General features: G+C 56.1%; 2 protein-coding genes across 4 annotated transcripts in view; one reads left to right on the top strand and one right to left on the bottom strand.

Moving 5' to 3' along the window:
• The first annotated feature begins 1,476 nt into the window (after nt 1-1,476).
• SUN2 (Sad1 and UNC84 domain containing 2) lies at nt 1,477-19,524 on the top strand. 2 transcript variants are annotated; one of them, XM_082352741.1, is made up of 18 exons: nt 1,477-1,666; nt 4,538-4,694; nt 5,596-5,798; nt 6,179-6,316; nt 7,004-7,099; nt 7,452-7,545; nt 8,598-8,668; nt 10,714-10,841; nt 12,497-12,751; nt 13,202-13,279; nt 13,761-13,804; nt 14,387-14,552; nt 14,897-15,118; nt 15,465-15,549; nt 15,936-16,051; nt 16,184-16,351; nt 16,733-16,825; nt 17,798-19,524. In XM_082352741.1, the coding sequence occupies exons 2-18, from the start codon at nt 4,573-4,575 to the stop codon at nt 17,909-17,911; spliced, it is 2,193 nt and encodes a 730-aa protein (XP_082208867.1). In that variant the 5' UTR covers nt 1,477-1,666; nt 4,538-4,572; the 3' UTR covers nt 17,912-19,524. The 2 variants fall into 2 exon arrangements, with proteins under 2 accessions (XP_082208867.1, XP_082208866.1); XM_082352740.1 differs by lacking the exon at nt 1,477-1,666 and adding an exon at nt 1,973-2,108.
• The window catches only part of GTPBP1 (GTP binding protein 1), a 29,008-nt gene continuing 26,022 nt past the window's right edge, over nt 17,795-20,780 (bottom strand). For both annotated transcript variants that reach the window (XM_082352743.1, XM_082352742.1), the window contains exon 13: nt 17,795-20,114. The gene's annotated coding sequence lies outside the window, so the exon portion shown is untranslated. The remainder of the gene's footprint in view (nt 20,115-20,780) is intronic.

The following is a 20,780-nucleotide window of genomic DNA, read 5'->3' as shown; positions in this document are numbered from 1 at the left end:
TTGGCTAGGACAGAACTGAGGCATTAAGCACCTTGGGGTGGAGAAGTTGTCAAGAGAAGGCCCCTCCCCTACCTGGAGGCTGACTCTAAATCTGATTTCAATTCTCACTTCACTCATCCCACGTTCAGCAGATACTCAGACATGAGCCAGCCCTTGTCTTCAGGGAGCTCGAAGCCTAACCCCAGAAGCAAGCACTGTTGTCTGCAATAGACTGTAACTGCAGGTGAGGCCCCTCTTTTCCGGGTGGGGCAGTGGAGACCCAGGGATCGGGGGATCATCTTTGTATGGAGTTGACTTAGCACAAGGGCTTCACATTTCCTCAATCCCCTACCCCCAGCGTCTTCCTGTCCTGATTTCGCCATTTCTAGTCTCTTCCTCTTGGCACTTTAAAAGTGAAATAACAATAGTTTCATCTTCCCTTAGAAGAGCTTGCCAGGAAGTGACTCCTCCCAAGCTGGGCACTTTCTGCATCTGTAGAGTTGGCCAGTGGGGAGCCAGGGCACAGGACCCTTGAAGTCAGGCAGCATGTTATTCATTCAGTATCTACCAAGTACTCTTTCCACACTCAGATTTGAGTAAGGCAGGGGAATAGGTAACCAGCCCTGCCTTCTCAGCACCAACTGGGGCAAGCGTCCTCCTTAAAATGAAGAAAAGCTTCTGCCATGAAATTTGGGGGCCTCTGAGGGCAGATTGAGACGTGGCAGAGCTTCCTGCCAAGTCTGGAATCCCAAAATCAATCCCAAAATGGAAAAAAAAAAAGGGGGGGGGGGCTTGGATATGGAGAGAAGCTTCTAATCTCAGTTTTGCCTCTTTCAAGCTGTGTGACTAAGCAAATCACTTAAAAACTCTATGAACCTGTTTCCTGATCTGTAAAAAAAAAAAAAAAAAAAGTATAGAAATGCCTAAGAGAACAATTACGCAAGAGATTCCAACAATCGTTTGGGGGAGGTCCTCTAAGGGCTAACTACACGCTACCCCTCCAGGTGGGTCTTAGGTCAGGGGTCGTCAGTCTCCCCTGCTCCCCAGTTCCTCGTGCCATCTTCAATACCTTTAAGGTCCTGGCACCCCGGCCCTGTCGAGTCAGCTTGCCGAGAGCTGGGACCCAGAAGGCCGCGGGTGGGGTGAGGCGCACGAGGCAGTACCAGGACAGGGCTCAGGTGTTTTGAGCAACCAGACCGGGAGTCAAGTGCCAAGTCAGGCCAGGTCGAGCCCCCGCTTGCCGGCTCCATCCGAGTCCTCCAGCGCCCAGTGGTTGCACACTCACCCGCGCCTCCCACGCGCGGATTCTTGTCTGGACTTGCCCCGCCCGCTTGGCCCACGCGGCGGGCGGGGCGAGCCGGGGCCTTTGTGTTCAAACCGCCCAATGGGCAGTGGCAGTGGGCGGTGACGCGGGCGGGGTCTGACCAATGGGCTGCGGTCTGTCAGCGTTGACTGACAGGCGCACACATACACACTCGGCCACGCGCGCGCCGTCCGGCCCCACTTGCGCAGCGCGGTTCTGCGCGGGCCGCATTGTCTGCCAGTCTGCCGTCGGTAGTTCCCCGCGCGTCCCGGGTCCCCGCGCCGACGGCACCTCCCCGGATTCCGACGCGGTAAGGGGGTGCGCCCGGGCTGCGCAGCTGGCCTCGAACGTCCCCGGCCCCGCACGGAGCAGCGGCGGCAGCAGGTAACAGCCGGCCTTGGGCCTCTGGCGGGCGGACGCGCGGGGCGAGGGTGGTGGGCCGGCCTCGCTCCCCTCCCCGTGGGTCCCGGGGCCGGCCTGACCCCGGGGTCATCGTCGGGCTGCACCGGCCAGAGCCGAGCTGCCCAGGCCTGGCCCTTCCACTCCGGGCCAAGCTGGGCCAGGCTCCAGCCCCGCCCGGCGCACGCCCCTGGACCGGTCGAGAAGGGCCAGCGCTGTGCCAAGGCCGCCGTGACTCATCTCCGCCGCCCGGCCCCCGCCCCCGGGACTGGCCGCTCCACTGGTCAGTCCGGAGGGCGGATGTCTCCGGGCGGGACTTCCCCGGGCCGAACCTCCCCGGTAGGCGGAGAGCGGAGACCCGGCTGTCCCAAAGCGGCCCAGGCCAGTGCCCGCGTTTTCGTGCCAGTCAGGCAGTTTCCAGGGACAGGTAGTTCTCTGCTTCTGCCGCCGCCTGTCATAACTCTGGGAATAGGAGGGAGGCCCATTTTGTTCAGTTCTTAAAAAAAAAAAAAGAAACCAAATAGGAGGCGGGAGTGTGACTTAGAGCAGAGAGGCAGGGAAGGCGCATGGTTGGTAAAAACAAAAACAAAAACTCCCGCAGGTTTAGCCAGTAGGGAATGAAGGGAGCAAAGAGTTAGCACCTGGAGCGTTTTGCAGGTCCCACGAGAGAATGTAGTATGAAAACGTACCGCGGAGGATGCCCAAGATCTAGGTTAAGTCTGATGACTGCATGGATACTGCCATATAAGTTTGTGATGGGGGTGGGGAAGGGTGGAGCTGAGAAAGGATGTGGTTCAGCTCAGAAATGGGAAGGGATGTTTTATTTGAGGGTGTCTTAACCGGAGAGGGGGGGAGGCGGGGGGTGTTTATTCTGATATGCAAAAGATTGGAGCTCTGAGAGGCTCACCTCTTGTTTTGTTTTGGAGGACGGGGCCTTGACCTTTTTCATCTTGTGAAACCCAGATTCAATGATAAACTGTTTTGTGATAGCAGAACCCTATGAGAAAGACTAAAAGGCACCCCTGGGAGGGTGCTGACTGCTGATGATTTTCAGCAACACCCCCCTCCCCCCCACCAAACACACACACACACACCTCCGTCTAAATATTTATTTATATTCTTGCCAGCAGTAGCTTGAGTTCTGTATAAACACATTGCTTTGTTCCTGCCCCGGGGCGAAAGCTTCATCAGCTCCTGCAGGGCAGGGTTAAGAGGAGGAGCCTGTGTGAACATCTGTAGCTTTCAGGTGGGGAGGGCAGTAGTGGGGGTGGAATTACCTTATAAGGCATGGAATATAGAAAAGGATCCAGGCCAACTTCCTGCTGTGGCTACTACCAATCGGTCCTTTTACCACCATGGGCTAAAACCAGGGAAAGATGCCAGGGGGACACCCTACCTGTGAAGACACCAATAAGACCCAAGACATGAGGCTGCTTGTTTCTCAGAAGAGGACTTTGTCGAATTCTTCAACTGTACTAACCAGACCTCCTGTTTTCTGTAGTCTGAGCTGGGATGTGTTAGAGCCTATGTCCACCACACAGCCCAGAGAACTAGTAATTTAAGTATCAACCAGGAATATTGGAAGTGATAAGTCACAAGTACTAGGACCGAAGTATAACAGTGACTTTGTCATACAGGCCGGCAAAGGCACCACGTTCAGAGTGCTCACACTGGTCATCTGAGGTTTTGAATTTGGGTTTCTAGAACTGAAAGGTTTATGAATCCTCCTTGTGTTGTAGAATGCCGCCTTTTGCCACGTCTTTTCTCCTTGGCCTCCTCTGAGTCCTCCCTATCAATTCCAGAGCCTTGGTTTTCCGCCGCACGTAGTGACTGGTCTGGCTGGTAGGGACTGAGGGTAATCCCACACTGCCGCTCCACCTGCCTGTTTTGCTAGTTTGTTAACAAATGTAATAGCTCTGTCTGCAGCCTGTTCTGAACATCCTGGAGACTGTAAAAGACTCTAGTTGGGGACACAACAACATATTCCTGAAACAACTTGAAAACTTCCTGGTAGAGTGGAAGGACCCAGGCCTTGCAGCCTGTCAGAGCTGAGCTCAAACTCTGCCACTGTCACTTACAGGCTGGGTGGCTGTGGGCAGGTTACTCATCATTTCAGTGTCCCAGGTTCCTCCCTGTACAATGCGGGTAACGATGCCTTCCTGGATTATAATGGGTGTGTAAGGAGCCGGGTACCTAGGAGGCATTTAACAAAGTATTTTATCGTATCAAGATGCACTGATGTTGCAGCCCAATACTCGCTAATGGGATACGGCATCCGGGCACCATCAGGATGTAGGCAGGGGTTACCGTGGAAAAGTTTTCTGGAGTCACAGTTTGATTGCGGCTCTGAATCAGTGAATACAGCTATGAAGAAAGGAAAGCACGTCCCATCTAAGGGAAACAAGCTAGAACAAGAATAGGCCCAGCTCTAGGGACAGGGCAGCACGGTAAGATGGCTGGGCTGGAGAGCGGGTGCAGGGCAGCAGTGATGAAAGGCGTTCATTTGGCACCTGTGGCCTACCTATCAGGTGCCACAGGCTCTGTCTCATGTCAAAGGTTGCAGAAGGCCCAATTCTAGCTCTCACGGACCTCAGCATCCAGTAAACTGAGAATTAGGAAATCCTGTGGAAGGTGCCATGAAAGAGGCTGCCCAAGGCAGAGGGCAGAGGGCAGCAGGGTGGGCGGGGCCAGGATAATTAATAAATGCCCCATGTCAGCCACATCTCAGGCTGTTTCAGTTGAATCCCGGCGGGGGGGCAGGGGGGGATTGGCTGGGAGGCAGTGACTTGTTTCTCCTCCCCTGGAGAGGGGCTGAGAACAGCCCCACGCTTCACATGGCGTCCTTTCTCTCCCAAGACTCTTCAGGGGAAGGGTCCCCCGCCCACCTCATCATGTCTCGAAGAAGCCAGCGCCTAACACGCTACTCCCAGGGTGACGATGACGGCAGCAGCAGCAGCGGAGGGAGCTCGGTGATGGGGAGTCAGAGCGCCCTGTTTAAAGACAGCCCTCTCAGGTAGGGGATCGCCACTCCCAGCCCCACCCCGCTCCGTGGGATCGCACTGACCTGCAGCGCAGATGTCTTGGCCGGTTCACTGCGCAGCCTCTTCGTCTTGTGACTTCTGTGGGCAGAGGTCAGATACCCATGTCTGGTCAAAGGGGACATTCGCACCTCTGGGGGTGCCAGGGCCCAGTGCTGTTTCTTCTCTCCATACCATAAGCCGGGCTGCCGCCCTCGTGTTCAGAGAACAGGAAGTGGGGAGAGGCAGCTTCAAGAATAAGCCAGGCCGGAAACCCCAAAACCGAGAGCTGGGCTCACAGGAACCCATTGTGCTGTGGATGGCTCTGCCAGTCTGGCCATCCTCCCCAGACCCACACCCGCATCCACACGTGCCACTGTCTGTAGGGCCTCCTCAGGGCCAGCGAAGCAGCTGAGGAGATGAACAAGTCCGAGGGGCACCAGGACATGAGCTAAGGCAGGCGCTTGCCTCATCCTGCCCCCTTGCAGATGTGAGGCCCAGATGACAGCCCCTGAGGCTTTGACTAGCTCTAGAAGGCCAGGTTGGGTTTGTCTGGGTTTTCAGTGGGTTGTAGAAATTACTAATCCATGAGGAAGCATGAAAAAACACTTTGGCTTTGAAGTTAGAGACCTGGATTTGAATCCGGACTCCATCACTTACTGATGATCTCGCCTAACTGCTTGTGAGATTTAGAGATAATGGGAGCACAGAAAGTACCTGCTTCGCGCGGTAGACAGTCAGCAGTTGGGAGTTGTTAGTTGCCTAGCAACAAGGCCGCGCACGGCCCCCCCCCCCCCCCCTTAGGAGGGCAGAGCGCTGCTTAGGGCGCCGCTTTCGCTTTCCTGGCTGGGCTCACCTGCCAGCTCCCGCCTCTCTCCTCCTGCTGACCTCCCACAGGACCCTGAAGAGGAAATCCAGCAACGTGAAGCGCCTCTCCCCAGCGCCGCAGCTGGGCCCCTCCTCCGACAGTCACACCTCCTACTACAGCGAGTCTGTGGTCAGGGAGTCCTACTTTGGCAGCCCCCGGGCCGCCTCCATCGCTGCCTCTCTCACCAGGAACTCCATCCTCGACGACCAGCCGCATGGTGACCCCTTCTGGAGTGAGTGTCCACAGCCTTTCTCCTGGGCCTGTGCTGCCTCTGGAGATTTATGGTCCAAAATCCCCCCCGGGGGTTTCCTAACCGCTGCTGGGCCAGAAGAGGGGCTCCGCACCTTCGGAAACCCTTGGGAGAGCAGCCGAGTGTCTGAACTTCCAGGCCCTTTTAGACGATGGAGTAGCCACGTAGCTGCTCCAGGCCTAGGAGGCGGAGGGGCCGGTCCTAGTCCACCCTCCCTTGACCCAGGGGAGCTCGGGAGGGGCTGAGAGTAGATTCGATCTGCCCATCAGAGCTGCTCCTCAGGGTGTCCCCGCGAGTCCCCCTGGAACGCCCTCCTCGGAGCATCTCTGCCCCAGGAGAACCCCGCGTTCTTCCCTCCTCAGGTGAGGACCTGCGGGTGAGGAGGAGGAGAGGCACAGGTGGCACTGAGAGCAGCAAAGTCAACGGGCTCCCGGAGAACAAGCTCTCCGAGGACTTCCTCGGGTCGTCCTCGGGCTACTCTTCCGAGGATGACTACGTAGGTAGGCGGCGTCCTCCCTCCCCAGCCTCGGGGAGCTGCTCCACCGTTCCCGGGCTGCTGGGGAGGTGACGGGAAGTAGGGGAAGGCGCCCTGACGGCTCGAGAGAGCACGGTGTCCAGCTGAGTGTGGCTGCTGTGCCACCATGGTACCCTGAGCCCAGGCCTGGGTGGCCCTCGTTAACGCTGGGATGCGATCGCCCGGCCCCACGAGGCCCTGAGCAGCCTGTGGCCAGTTCCCTTATTTGACTCATTTCCAGCAAGTGTTTAACATGGAGATTCACACGCAGGAGGTGCTTGATCCCTTAGTCTAGTTCTGAGGGATTTGAGGGATTGCTGGTGAGGAGAAGGAAGCAGGCAAGGAGTCCAAGGGAAATAAAATGTCAGAAATCTAGCACTTCGCTTCGTCAGCGTTTACTGGCCTGCTAGCTGCCAGCCTCTGTCACTTGGGGATGTGAAGGAGAATGACACACGGTCTCAGCTCACAGTCTAGAGGAGCAGACAACTGACAGTCTCCATGTCCCAAGGCTCTTAAGAGTGAGGACAGCGGCGGTCCAGTGGTTAGGACTCCGGGGGCACGGGTTCGATCCCTGGTCGAGGAACTAAGGTCCCGCAGGCCCTGCGGTGCACGGCACCTCCACACAAGAAAAAAAGAGTGAGGACAACTAGGTGTCTCCTCTCCTCCCCTGCAGGCTACTCGGAGACAGACCAGCAGGGTTCAGGGGCGCGGCTACGGAACGCCGTCTCTCGGGCGGGCTCTCTTTTCTGGATGGTGGTCACTTCTCCAGGTGGGTGCCGGCTGCTCTGTACATGATTGTTTCCATTCTCTCTGGCAGTCACTTTCACCCATCTCTCTGCGGTTGGGTATCCAGCCCGTTAGAAAGAGACTGTAGGGCCGCCGGGGATAGCTCGTTCCGGAATAGTTACTGGGCGCCAGGAGCCACGGGAGCACCCTTGCTTGAAAGCTGGACGGAGGCGGTTGGCAGCGCAGGCGGGTGGGATCACAGGACCTGGGTAGCGTGGGACAGGACGGAGGTGCACTGGCAATCAGGGTTGGGGTCGGGGCGGGGAGGACCGCTGGTGGAGACACACAGGCCAGTGGTTCAGGGTGGCACTTAGGCTCGACGGGCCCTCTTCCAGGCCGGCTCTTCGGACTCCTCTACTGGTGGATTGGCACCACCTGGTACCGCCTGACGACAGCTGCCTCCCTCCTCGACGTCTTCGTTTTAACCAGGTGAGCAAGACTGACAAGAAATCAGAAGGCCCCAGGCAGAAGGGGCCAGTAAAGCATCTAAACCTGTACGTGATGGTTTCTCTGAAGGTTTTTGTTTCCCAGTTTACTTGGCAGCTTTTATTAGTGAGTGTGGAGTGGACACCCAGAGCCCCTTTTTCTGCCTGACAGTGGACAGGACTTGGAGTCACGTGCAGGGAGTGTTCTGGAACGCAGGTTCTTGTTTCTTCTTGGGCATTTCCTTCCAAACACCAGCCTAGCCACTTCTGAGTCTCAGACAAGCCCAGCCTTACTCCTGCTGGCCACGCCTTAGGCTCTAGCCAGCAAGTGGTGTTTCCCAGAACATTCAGCATCCCTCTTGGCCCCCTTGTGATCTGGACCCCCAGTGTTTTCCAAAAGAAGATACTGTCTGACTAAGGAGTTACTTTTTTTTTCTTCTGTATTTGCTTGCCTAGAGGACATCTGTCTGTGAAAGTTGTAGGTTATTCAGAGACCCCAGTATTTACTTATTTATTTATTTATTTTATAAATTTATTTTTATTTATTATTTTTGGCTGTGTTGGGTCTTCGTTGCTGCGCGTGGGTTTTTTCTAGTTGAGGCGAGCGGGGGCTACTCTTCGTTGCGGTGTGCGGGTTTCTCATTGCCGTGGCTGCTTTTGTTGCGGAGCACGGGCTCTAGAGCGCAGGCTCAGTAGTTGTGGCACACAGGCTTAGTTGCTCCGCGGCATGTGGGATCTTCCCGGCCCAGAGCTCGAACCCATGTCCCCTGCATTGGCAGGCGGATTCTTAACCACTGCGCCACCAGGGAAGCCCCCCACCCCAGTATTTATTTTTAATAACATCAATACAATTCAGAGTCAGAATTGTCCCCGTCACTCCAAGCTTTGCAGGTAAAGCATCCAGTCTGGCCCTGGCAAGATGAGAGGCTTGAGGGTGTCCTCTCTAACTCTAGCTCAGCACTCAGGAAAAATCTCTAGGGACTCCCTGGGGGCATGTAGAGGCCCTGGAGCCCTCCTGACACCTCCGCCTGCCCTCTCTCCCCTCCTGTGGTCCAGGCGCTTCTCGTCACTGAAGACGTTCCTGTGGTTCCTCTTGCTGCTGCTGCTTCTGACTGGCCTGACGTATGGTGAGCTCACCCACCGTCACAGGGAGGGGTGGAACGAGAGCTTGTGGAGATGGGGCAGGCGAGCCAGAGGGGCGGGCAGAGTGTGGGCCGAGGCTGGTGCTGAGCAGAAACGAGAAAACCGGAGGGACGGTGATCAACTAGAAAACAGGGAAGGAGGCAGGACGAGGGGGCGGGTGGAGCCCGCGCAGCACCCTGTCTGGCTCTCCTGGGTCCTCAGGTGACCCGTGGCTGAAAGGGGAAATGCTCCGATCCACTGATCTTGTCCTTGGTTTGGGTTGCTCCGCGGGGCTGCCTAGCGTGTCTAGAGCATCCTCGCAGCCCCAGGGGCTGGAACGTGCCTCAGCACAGGAGTACTGGGGTGAAAAGCGGGGACTCTGACGCTGTTACTAGCAGTCATTTTCCCTCCATTCCAAATCAGGAGGTTGTCTGGGTGAGTGAATTATCGTTACATCAAGTTCAGTCTTCAACTGTCTTTAGGATCAAAACAGTGAAGTAGTAAAGAGAAGTAAGAGCACCTTTTTGCACCAAGATACTGAAATACGTGTCATCTGTAAGATGCTCCACGTTGTTCCCGTCTCCATCGTTGAACTTTCACATTTTTTACATAGTTGTAATCATTATGTTTATATATTTTGTGTTCAACTTTTGATTGGACAGTTTCACATGAGTTTCACAACTTCCTATGAGTTGCCCCTGTGGCCCCCAGGCTCAGTTTTACCAATTTATAATTAAAGACCATGCTTTATCATTATTATATTTTTAGAGGTGGTTTTATAGGTTTAGCATCTACTCAAGTTGTATTTCTTTAATTTCTACGAAGGTAGAACATCTTTCCAAGTGTTGATTCCCTTGTTTCCTGTTACAAGAACAGCTTGTTCCTATCCAGTGGCAACTGGGCATTGCCCTTAAAATAATAATGACCTTTTATAATCTTACAGTATTTTGTTCAGGAAGCACATTCCCTCGTGTTATCTCAGTTTGTTTCACCATCCCCATATGGGGTTGGTGGAGCTGAGGTTCTCATGGCGTCATGAGATGCATACAGAAAGTCTGAAAGGCGGAGGGGTGGAGTGACCAGCTCCAGGAGGGCAGTAAGTGAAGGCCTGTCCGGAGGGTCTGACTTAAAGTCTGGTGGTCACGTGCTTCCCGTTGCACCTGCTCAAGGCCAACAATTGAGTGGCAAGTGTGGCATCTTACCAGGGTGGAGACCCCACAGCCAATATGGCTTTTTCAGGCGCTGTCACCCCACGCATACATGTACACGCACGCACATGGCACGTGCATAGCTCAGGAGTAAACACATCACAGACAGGTAGCCCCTAAAGCAAGATGCACATGTCTCTGTGTGGCGGCAGCCTTGTGCTCTGTTCTGGGGCAGCAGGCAGCCTCTCTTAGCAGGTGGATTCTCTTTCAGTGATTCTCAACCATGGCAGCCCATTAGAGTCACCCGGAGAGCTTTTATTTAATTGATTGATTGATTGATTGATTGATTGATTGATTGGGGCCATGCTGCACGGTTTGTGGGATTTTACTTCCCCAACCAGGGACTGAACCCACACCCTCGGCATTGAGAGCTCGGAGTCCTAACCATTGGACCGCCAGGGAATTCCCACCTGGGGAGCTTTTAAAACTCCTTATGGAGGGATCCCCCAGGCCCACGAACTCACTCTGGAGGGCGGGGCCAGACACTGACTGTTTCAAAAGCTCCGTGGGTGATTCTGATGTACGGTCTGGACTGAGGACCACCGTCAGGGCCTCTGGCTTCTACCATTGGATCATCCCCAACTTATGATAGCCGTTTCCTCCAAGCTTTGCCACCTATGGAAAGATGAGGATTCCTGAGGGGACGAGAGGATGCGTACACGCTGGGATTGTCGGGGGGAGGCTGCTGCCTCAGAGAGTGGCGGGAACTGCCACCCCTCGCACCGCCTTTGGCCGGGGCAAGGCTCCCGCGAGTGAGACGGGCTGCGGGTGAGCGCTGCTCACGAGGCTGCCGGCGGCGCTGTGGCCCCGGCCCAGGTAACTGCCCTCTCCTCTGTGTGCAGGCGCGTGGTATTGCTACCCCTTCGGGCTGCAGACGTTGCACCCCGCCGTGGCTTCCTGGTGGGCCTCGAAGGGCAGCAGCGGGCAGCGTGCGTTGTGGGGTTCCAGAGACTCGTCCCCACATTTCCAGGTGAGCATCTTAGGGTCGCAGGCACCCGCCTCGGCCTGCATTTGCCATTGAAGTCCCTGCCCTTCTTCCTCACACAGCTGAAGAGGTGCTGCCAGGATACCTTTCTCTACTGTTTGTGGTGCAGGTGTTGGGGGGATGTTTTGCCTGTGCTTAAATATGACTCAAAACTGCCCAAAAGTTAGTTGCCATCCTAAGAAGCACGGAACACAGAAGGAAAAGGAATAAGACAAATTGTCTTGCCTACTTTGTTCCTTTTCAGTACAATCTCACGAATCTTTACTGAGTACCTTCTGTGAGTCAGGTAATATCCTGTTCTGTTACCTATTACCATAGATAAAACACCCCCAAAATCAGTGCCTTAAAAGTACCAGCACTGGGGAATTCCCTGGTGGTCCAGTGGTTAGGACTCGGCACTCTCACTGCCATGGCCAGGGTCAACCCCTGGTCGGGGAACTAAGGTCCCGCAAGCTGTGCGGTGTAGCCAAAAAAAAAAAAAAAGAAGTACAGCATTGGATTAGCTCATGAGCCTGCAGGTCCTCTGGGTGGCTTTTCTGGTCTGAGCAAGGACAGCTGATCTTGGCTGGGCCCCCTCGCATGTCTGCAGTTGACTGGTGGGTCAGCAGGGGCGGGCTAGTCTAGGCCTGGGCTGGGCAGGTTGTACCTTTGCTGTCCAGCAGGTAGCCTCGGCTTGTTCTCATAGCGGCCGGGCAGGGTTCCAGGAGAGTGGAATCATGCCAGACCTTGAGGCCTAGATTCAGAACTAGCATACTGTCACTTCTGCCACACTCTGTTGGCTGAAGCAAATCTCAGAGCCAGGCCAGATTTAAGGAGGGGGAGATAGACCCCACCTCTCCATGGAAGCACCTGTGAAGCCACATTGCAGAGGGCGCAGATGCTGGGAGGAGGGCAGGACAGTGGCCATTTTTGCAACCTGCCAGAGGCTAAAGATGGATCTGGCCCAGGCCCTGCCCTCAAGAGGCCTGCAGTCCAGTGGGGGGTGATGAGCGCACAAACAACCGCAGTGTGTATGTGCAGGTCCTGGGGTCTACGATGAAAATGTAAAACTCTTTGTCCTCTAATTATAGTTACTTGAACTTTGCTTGCATCCTGCTGAATTTAATTTGCTATCACATTTTTAACCATTTATTTTGGTAGATATTACTTTCCTGACCCTGATTTTATTATTTCACAAAATAATGATGTGTTCTGGCATCTTTAACTTCTAACTTTTTTTTTAATCGCTAGTATCGATTTCAGGACCACCTTTTCTGTAAAACGGGGGAAGTAAAGAATGACATATCTTTGTATTTACTTTCATCTGCATAAAGACACTAATAAAAATAGTTGCCTGGTTTGGGAAGGGTTGGTGGTGAGGGCTCTGGGTGGATGGGGCAGAGGTTAGGAGCATGAGTTTTTGCTGTTTGTTTGCTTGCTTTTTGAGTCATGCAAATACTGCCTAGTTTAAAAATGGAATTTTTGAAAGTCAGAAGCCTAACCTCTGTACTCAGTAGGCTCGTGCCTTTTAATTGACAGTCGACAGACTGTGTTTTATAATTTCATTTGGGTGTTTCTGGGATTCTCTTCCGTTCCTCTTTAGGAAGCACTGTTGTCATAAGTCCCTAACCTCTGTGGCTTTTCCCTCCCCATCCTGCCAGGCTGAGCAGCGCATTCTGTCCCGGGTACACTCTCTGGAGCGGCGCCTGGAAGCTCTGGCTGCCGAATTTTCCTCCAGCTGGCAGAAGGAGGCCATGCGGCTGGAACGCTTGGAGCTGCGGCAGGGGGCTGGAGGGCCGGGGGGCAGCGGCAGCCTGAGCCACGAGGACACCCTGGCGCTCCTGGAGGGGCTGGTGAGCCGCCGCGAGGCTGCCCTGAAGGAGGACTTCCGCAGGGACACCACTGCTCAGATCCAGGTCGGGGAGGGGAGCTGAGGGGCCCGTGTGGGTGACCCCCGGGGTGTGTGGGGTGGAGGGGGCGAGGCCCTGCACCCTGACATGAGGGAGACAGCAGTGAGTCATTCAGGGTCAGACGGCTCTACCACTTGGCAATTACCTTCTCTAAGACTTAGTGTCCTCCTCTTTAAAACGGAGACTCTCCTGTCTGCCCCGCCCCTGGTTGTGAGAACATGAGATTGTAGTGCGCCTGGCACGGTGCCCATGTAGGTGTGGCACACCACGCAGGTGTGCAGTAAAGACCAAGAGGAGTCTTCCGTGTTTCCAAGAAGCACTGTAGCAGAAAGGCCAGGAGCTGAAGTTTGCAATCAAACAGGCCTGGCTCGAATTCCGGTTACACCACTTACTGGTTGTAAGCGGCCTCTGAGCACGACTCAGTAAAATCATTAGCCTCTCTCCTATGCCTGATAGGAAGAACTGGTCACCCTGAGAGCAGAGCATCAGCAGGACTCAGAAGACCTCTTCAAGAAGATTGTCCAGGCCTCGCAGGTTGATGGGCTTGGGGGCACTTGGAGCCTACGGTGGGGCGCTGATCGAATTCATCATCTGTTCTTGGGCTCAGAGAGACACCTTGGCCCCTAAGGGTCTGCTTAGATGCAGAATGGGGAGAAGGGTGTGTAGTCTCCTGACTTCTGCTTGAACTGAATCCACCTGGGCTGGAACACTCTGCAGAGACGCCCTGGGATCAGGCCTGAGGACAGGAAGGGCTACTTTCAAGTGGCCTGTTGTGCTGGGTATACATGCTGAGTGAACGAGTGAACGGGTGAACGCCTAAGCACGATAGATATGGGGCAAGACTCCCGTAAGGACCTCAACCAGGAGGCCAGTTTGACATTTGCTAGATCAGTCAGGAGGCCCTGGGGTGGGGATGTGGTTAAGCAAAGACCCCAAAGGGAACAGATCCTGCTCTGGGAGACTGACTGCTGTGAGCCTGACATTTCTTGTATTGGTCCCTTCTTTCTGCTTATAGGAGTCCGAGGCTCGACTCCAGGAGCTGAAGTCTGAGTGGCAAAGGTAACGCGCACTGCCATCTGTCCTAGGCCCGCTCAGCCGCAACCTCCCCATTCCCTCCCCCAGCTAGGACTGGGGAGCAGAGCCCCGGAGCAGAATTCTGATTGTGTCCCAAGCAGAGAGGGAGATGGCTGAAACCTAGCTCAGGATCACCTGCTCAGAGCCTGTCCTTGAGGTGCAGTGGAGGTCTGGCAGGGGTTGCAGGCCTTGCAAGAGAATTGGGATTCATGGGTTCATTTATAGACTTACCATCTTTTGTGTACAACCTCATGCCGGCTGCCTTCCCATGCCCCAGATATCTGTACTTGTGGAGGATGTGAGAGCTGAGGCAGAGTGAATTATGGATCTGGGCTTAGAAGGGAAACGGGATACTGTAATATTAGCTCCTTGGGATATGCAAGCCAAGTCATAGGCACCGGAGCTATGTTCTACACCCAGAAGCTCCAAGAGTGAGCCTTGCACTCACCAGTGAGTGGTGGGCACACACTTATATCAGGTGCCAGCTAGGGGATCCTCTTGTTCTCCTCAGCATAGCCTTACCCCTCACCAGAGATCCAAGGCTTACTCTTCTCTCTCTGGGAGTAGGATGACCCAGGAGTCCTTTCGGGAGAGTTCCATGAAGGAGCTGGGGCGGCTGGGGGTCCAGCTGGAAGGCCTGCGGCAGGAACTGGCAGCCCTGACCCTGAAGCAGAGCTCGGTGGAGGACCAAGTGGGCCTGCTGCCCCAGCAGCTCCAGGCTGTGCGGGACGACGTGAGTTGGAACCGTCCACGTCCCTTGCTGAATACCCCTCCTCTGAGACGGTCCTAGCAGTCTGCAAGGCAAAGAGCCTCTTGCCCCCTGCTCTGGACTCGGCACAGATGCTGGCTTTCTTTGACAGAAGTTCTTCCTGTTTTCTCATTGATAACATGAAGGGTTGTTCATAACTCTTTCCTCCTTGTGGCCGGAGCAGGCACGTGCTGGCCCTCCCCTCGCAGGCCTGTCCTCGCTCCCTGTCCCCTCTACCCAAGCCAGGCGCCACCCCACCCTGGCCAGGGCTCTGCTGTGGCAGCTTCCGCTGTGAGCCTCCCAGAGTGAGACCTTTTTTTGGTCCCTAGGTGGAGTCTCAGTTCCCTGCCTGGGTCAGTCAGTTCCTTCTTCGAGGTGGGGGAACCCGCACTGGGCTCCTCCAGCGAGAGGAGATGCAAGCTCAGCTGCAGGAGCTGGAGAGCAAGATCCTTGCGCATGTGGCCGAGATGCAGGGCAAGTCAGCGAGGGAGGCCGTGGCCAGCCTGGGGCTGACGCTGCAGGAGGAGGGCGTGATTGGGGTGACAGAGGAGGTGAGGACTGGATGCCCCTGGACACCCCCACCCCCTGCAATGGCTAATCCACCCAACACACACGCACTGCTTTCCTCCCTGGGAGCCACAGAGCTGCAAAGTCCCACACTGCCAGCGCCCTGGCCTGTTCTATGACCTAAGTGACATCCAGGAGGCTCCGATGTTTGCTTTGGGGCCGGTGTGGAAGGGGGGAGGTGTATGCCTGAGCAAGCGGCACGTGTCTGGACAGCAGCATGGTGCAGGCACGGGAGGGCTGAGTCCAGGGGTTCCTGGCCCCTAACAGTGGGGCTACGGAGGTGGACGAGTCTGCTTCCCATCACAGCTGCTCGGGGCGCCTGTGTTTTAGCAGGTGCACCGTATTGTAAAGCAGGCTCTGAAGCGCTACAGCGAGGACCGCATCGGGATGGTGGACTATGCTCTGGAGTCGGGCGGTGCGTACACCTCTCCTCCCTTTGCTGGGCCCCTTTCCCTACCCTGGCGGGCCCCCTGGCATCTGCTAGGGTAGCTGTGGTGTTAGGCAAGCAGGGCTTGAGGTCAGCAGAACTCACCCAACCCAGAACTCACAACAAAGGCGAGTGACTGCGTGGGAGAAGCCGGGATGTGCTGAGCACCGTCCTTGGCCGGGAAGAGGCGGGCGATGCTTACAGCTGCTCTGGGGTCTGGGTTAGGTGTGAAGACTGGTCCTCAGAGAGGGGACGGGCAATAATAGCCCCTGCTGGGGTTCCCTTGGCTGGCGAGCTAAGCTGGTTGTGTGGGTCTCCCTCCCCTGCTGGAGTCCGGCCCCAGGCGCCCACCCTGCCTTTCTTTCCTGTCTCAGGGGCCAGCGTTATCAGTACCCGATGTTCCGAGACCTACGAGACCAAGACGGCCCTCCTCAGCCTCTTCGGCATCCCCCTGTGGTACCAATCCCAGTCTCCCCGCGTCATTCTCCAGGTGGGGGCCCTAGCACACCGAGTCGCCTGCGTAGCTGGGTGACTGTCCCCTCCCGGGTCACTGAGAGCTGCGCTCAGGGCGGGCTGTCTTCGTCACCTGCCATGCGCTGACCCCGACGTTCTTCCCCTCCAGCCAGACGTGCACCCAGGCAACTGCTGGGCCTTCCAGGGGCCCCAGGGCTTTGCTGTGGTTCGCCTTTCTGCCCGCATCCGCCCCACTGCTGTTACCTTAGAGCATGTGCCCAAATCCTTGTCACCCAACAGCACCATCTCCAGTGCCCCCAAGGACTTTGCCATCTTTGTGAGTATCCCACCTGGGGGCTAGAGGGGCTGTAAGAGGGCCCTGTGGGTCTCTATTGAGGATAGAGTTGGGATCGTTCTTTGGTTGAGGGGAAGGGAATAGATATGGAAGAGACGGCGCCAAGGTAGGAAACGGCACTTTGGTCTCAGTTACCTCAGGCTGCGGAGGAAGAAACGGCGACCTAAGGAGTTACGTGACTTGTCACAGGTCACACAGCTGCCCTGTGTCCAGAGCTCAGGCCCCCTGCAGTCCCTGAGGAGGCTGGTGCCTGCCCCACCGGGTGGGAGGGGACCAGTGGGGAAACGGGAGGGAAGGCCTTCCTCCCTGGGGGCCCGTGTGTTAAGAGCAGGATCTTCCTTCCATCCTTTGCTCTCTTTTCAGGGTTTCGATGAAGACCTGCAGCAGGAGGGGACGCTCCTTGGCCAGTTCACCTACGACCAGGATGGGGACCCCATTCAGACGTTTTATTTTCAGGTATGGGATTCTGTTCTGCTGGCAGAGGAGGCATATATATGTACTTACCCATCCATTCAGCAGATGTTTTCTGAGTACTTGTCCTGTGCCAGGCACTGGGGGTTCCAAGTGAGAAGTCACAGCCCAGCCCACCCACAGCTCTAGGTACGGAACAGAGACCACTGTCCACGTGGCGTGGGAGAGGCGCCAAGTGCACATCAGCGCAGGGGAGGGGCCCTCCCGGATGGGGAGTGCTGGGGAAGCTGCCTGCAGAGGGCAGGTACCTGAGTGAATGTGGCCCAGCTGGGCCTCACACAGCGCAGCGTGGCTGGGCCACTGCTGGGGGCCTCCTGCCTCAACTTGAGTGGGCATCGGTCTCCTAGGCCCTTGGTAGAAATAGATCCCCAGTCTCCAGCCCAGGTGAGTCTCTGGTAGGTGGCCTGAGAGCCACACCAGGGGAGTCCTAGTGTGAGGAAGTGGGTGAGGTGGAGAAGGGACAGAGGAGGGGAAGAGAGGCAGGCGTGGCTACCAGGCCAGAGAATTTCAGCCCTCAGCTGAAAATGAGCATACAACACAGAGGACTGATGGGAACTTGAGAAAGAAATTTTGCTTAATTCACAGTGAAGGAATTCTTTTTCAACAGCGACATACATCAAACTCTCCATAAAGGTAGTTCTGTTCATGGTCAAAAAGAGCTCCTGTGAGTTTTTCCCAGTTTGAGATGAATCATGCTGGGGCTCGGTTACAAGGCTATTTTTACGTGGCCGTGGGCTGGGCCTGGCGCAGCCTTACATGCGTTGGCAGCCCCTGTGGGACCTCTGAAGCCTGTGGGGCTCCTTGGCCCACCAGCTGGCCACTCTGTGTTCCAGGGTCTGAAGACAGGAGCTTTGAAGTCTGGTTCTCTACAGAGGCCCCGGGGAGGGGGCGTCTGGCCCTAGGTGTGGCCGTCTCCCCTCCGGTCTGAGGACTCTCACCCCTGCCTTCTCTCCCCAGGGCCCTAAAATGGCCACGTACCAGGTGGTGGAGCTGCGGATCTTGACTAACTGGGGCCACCCCGAGTACACCTGCATCTACCGCTTCAGGGTGCATGGGGAACCCGCCCCCTAGGCCTTCTCTGTGCTGCCGCCGCCGCCAGCGGGGGGGGCCAGCTCCTCTCAGCACGTGCCCCCTGCTCTGGGGGTAGCTGCGCAGCACCCCGCCTCTTCCCCCGCACGCTTGAAGCGCACTGACTTCCAGGAGCAAGAAAGAAGAGCCCCTGGCCCAGTGGAGATGAGAAGGAACACGCAGGCTCTTCCTGGGCGGCGGGTGGCTCGAGCGGTCAGCAGGCTCCGGCGTCTCTTTTCCTTCTTCGTTGTTCTCTGCGTGCCGGGCACCGGGCGTCTTTTCTCCCTCCTGCGAGGGTGTATATATGTAGCATGTTGTGGGACATCAAGGCGGGGAGAGACGGGATGAGTGCTCATGTTCCGGCAAAGGTGGACGAGACCTGCCTGCCCCTTGCCCATGTGCGGGGGCTGGCACCCAGGGCGCTGCGTAAATGAAGCAGGTGCCAAAGCCGTGGGTGAAACAGGCTAGGGCCTGGGGCAGCTGAGCTGTGCCCCCTCCCTAGGCAAGAGAAGTGAGGTCCTCTGGGAGGAGGGTGCAGGCTGGGACTGGTCCCCAGGCAGGAAGCTCCTGGGAGAAGGCAGCTGGGCTCCTCCAGAAAGCTAGTGCCGTCAGCCTAGGCCCACAGCATTCCTGAAGGGCTTCTATACACTGTATTTGTCCTGGGTCAGGGTGGGCCATGAGGCTTCTTGTACCCTGGAGGGTCTGGCTCCTGGGAGCCTGAGGGTTACTGCTTCTGTGGCCCTGTAGGAGTCCCCTCTGCTGGGGACAGTAGTTGCTTTCTCTCCCCTGATGCTGGGACTGGGGCCCACTCTGCTCCCCACTCCTGCTAGGGCCTACCTGTGCCCCAGCACAAGCTTGCTGCATTCCCCCAGGGTGCCCAGACCTGTCCTTCGAGGCCATAAACATCTGGGGTCAACTAGAAGTGTTAAGGGGACTCCCTGGGCTCTTGTGGTGGCCCAGCGATAACAATGACAGTGACACTCAGGGTGCCACGGTGGGAGGAGGTCTGTCTGCACTGTTGGCCCTACCCCACCCCTATCAGGCCGCTGATGTAAGAGGCCCCCTAACCCTAAGCCACTCCCGGGGGCTCTCTCAGCTCTTGCTCAATTCTGTTTCTATTCTGACTCATTTTCTATGGGGGACAGTCAGGGGTGGGGGGCTGGGTTAGGAGGAGGGGGGGCCGAGGTGGGAGCTTTTGGACCCAGCAGGCCCTGCTCTATTATGTATGTATTTTTCAAGGTCTGTTTTTTAACTGAAAAGCTAAGGGCTTGATTCCTAGCCCCGTTCTGTGGGGCCTCGGGTGAGTTCAGGTCCTTGTAACCTGGCTGCCAAGAAGCGCTTGGGGCACTGGTTCCAACTCTGTGGTTCGTTCCGGCCCGTGGGGAGGTGGCAGGAAGGGCTGCTGTGCAGGTGGGCGCCCTGAAGGGAGGACGGAGCTGGGACGAAGGCGAGGCCCCGGCCATCCTGTGAACGGTCCTCTGGCACTGGCCCTGCCTCCAGACAACCAGGTTTTGTTTTGCGCTCTCCTGTCACAAATGCTGCACCATTGGTTCTTAATTTTGTATCTCCAGATTCTAATTTATGCCTATGCAAAAAATAAATTATGCCCAGGATTAGTGGAGTGTGTGGTTTTTATCTGGCCATTGCACGGGACCCTGTTCTTGGGAAAAAGAGAATGAATTCTTAGCCAAAACAATGCCCCAAAGGCTTCCTCCTAAGCTTTAGAAACTCAGGCTTCTCGGCTAAAACTCAGCTGTGATGGGAGATGGGACCTGAGGCAGGCCCTGTGCCTGTGACTCTGGGCTCAAGGGCTGGCGGGAGAAAGTGAGTGGCTTTATTAGCCATCACTGACGTCCCACCGTGAAGCAGGAGGCTTGTCCTGCGTCTCTCAGTGCCACTGGAGCAGAGGGTAGAAGTTACCCACTTTACTACTGAGCTTGTCCGCAGTCAGTGCCGCAGTCCCCCTCCGTGGGAATTAAACCCTTGTCCCTTGTACCTTGTTGGGATGGCACGAGGTGGGTCCCCTGAAGAGCCAGAATCTTGCCAGTTCCAGGGAGCAGGTCCTGGCCCTTCCCTGCAAATATCTCCCCAGATTCAGTGCCTCCAACGAGCAGCTCCAAGGGCCAGGGGTGGTTGCCCAGCTGGACTCAACACACGCCTCTCCTCCTGACCATGGCACCTGGCCCAGGGATGCGCCCCATCACAGCTGAGAAAATAAAGGCAGGAACAGGTCAGTAGGCAGGAGTTGGGGGATAAGCCGCTACAGGAGACGGTGCTGGGTGGAATGCAAAGCCAGGCCCAAGGCTTTGGGCCAGTTACTCAAGCCCTCAGCTCGCTCTCTGCACGAGGAAACAGCTAGTCCTATGGCTCGCCCCTCAGCAACTGCTCGCTTCATCACCTCCTATTTCATTCACACTTGCACTGCATTTAGCACCATTTTTCAACAAAGGTGACATCCCTGAGCGGCATTAGTAAACGCATCCCCGGAACCTACCACATACCGTCAGGGCTCAGGGCCTCTGTTCGTGCCCTCTGGGGCCTGTCTGCAGACGTCCAAATCTTAAGAGGCCCTCATGGCACAACCCTCACACCGTCTTTTCTATGGTCCGTCCCGTGACCCCAATCAAACCTGCGCTTCCCCTGCACCATGGCACATTCCTGTGACCTTATTCTGTGCTGGGGAGGCCAATAAGCCAGAACAGTGGGCCTGGCTGAATTAAAGATGCCACACACGTTAGCTGCGTTACAAAAGGGTCAGGATTTGCCATTTGAGGTGACTGGATTAACAACTTTATTCTTTCATCAACAACAAAAGGGCTGGTGTTTTGTTCCAAATAGATAGTTGGTAGGGCTGAGGCCCATATGGGACCTT

Source organism: Balaenoptera borealis (assembly GCF_965194805.1).
Source record: "Balaenoptera borealis genome assembly, chromosome: 13".
Lineage (NCBI taxonomy): Eukaryota > Metazoa > Chordata > Mammalia > Artiodactyla > Balaenopteridae > Balaenoptera > Balaenoptera borealis.
Note: the sequence above shows the minus strand (reverse complement) of the source record. Positions and strands in the feature narration are given on the sequence as shown.

What these genes read in the sequence shown, in the direction of transcription:
- SUN2 (XM_082352740.1), top strand. Translation starts at nt 1,982, where the DNA reads ATGTCTCCGGGCGGGACTTCCCCGGGCCGAACCTCCCCGGTAGGCGGA. An exon ending in GCATGGTGACCCCTTCTGGA is followed by an intron (nt 5,799 to 6,178) that starts GTGAGTGTCCAC and finishes TTCCCTCCTCAG; the next exon opens with GTGAGGACCTGCGGGTGAGG. An exon ending in AGATTGTCCAGGCCTCGCAG is followed by an intron (nt 13,280 to 13,760) that starts GTTGATGGGCTT and finishes TTCTGCTTATAG; the next exon opens with GAGTCCGAGGCTCGACTCCA.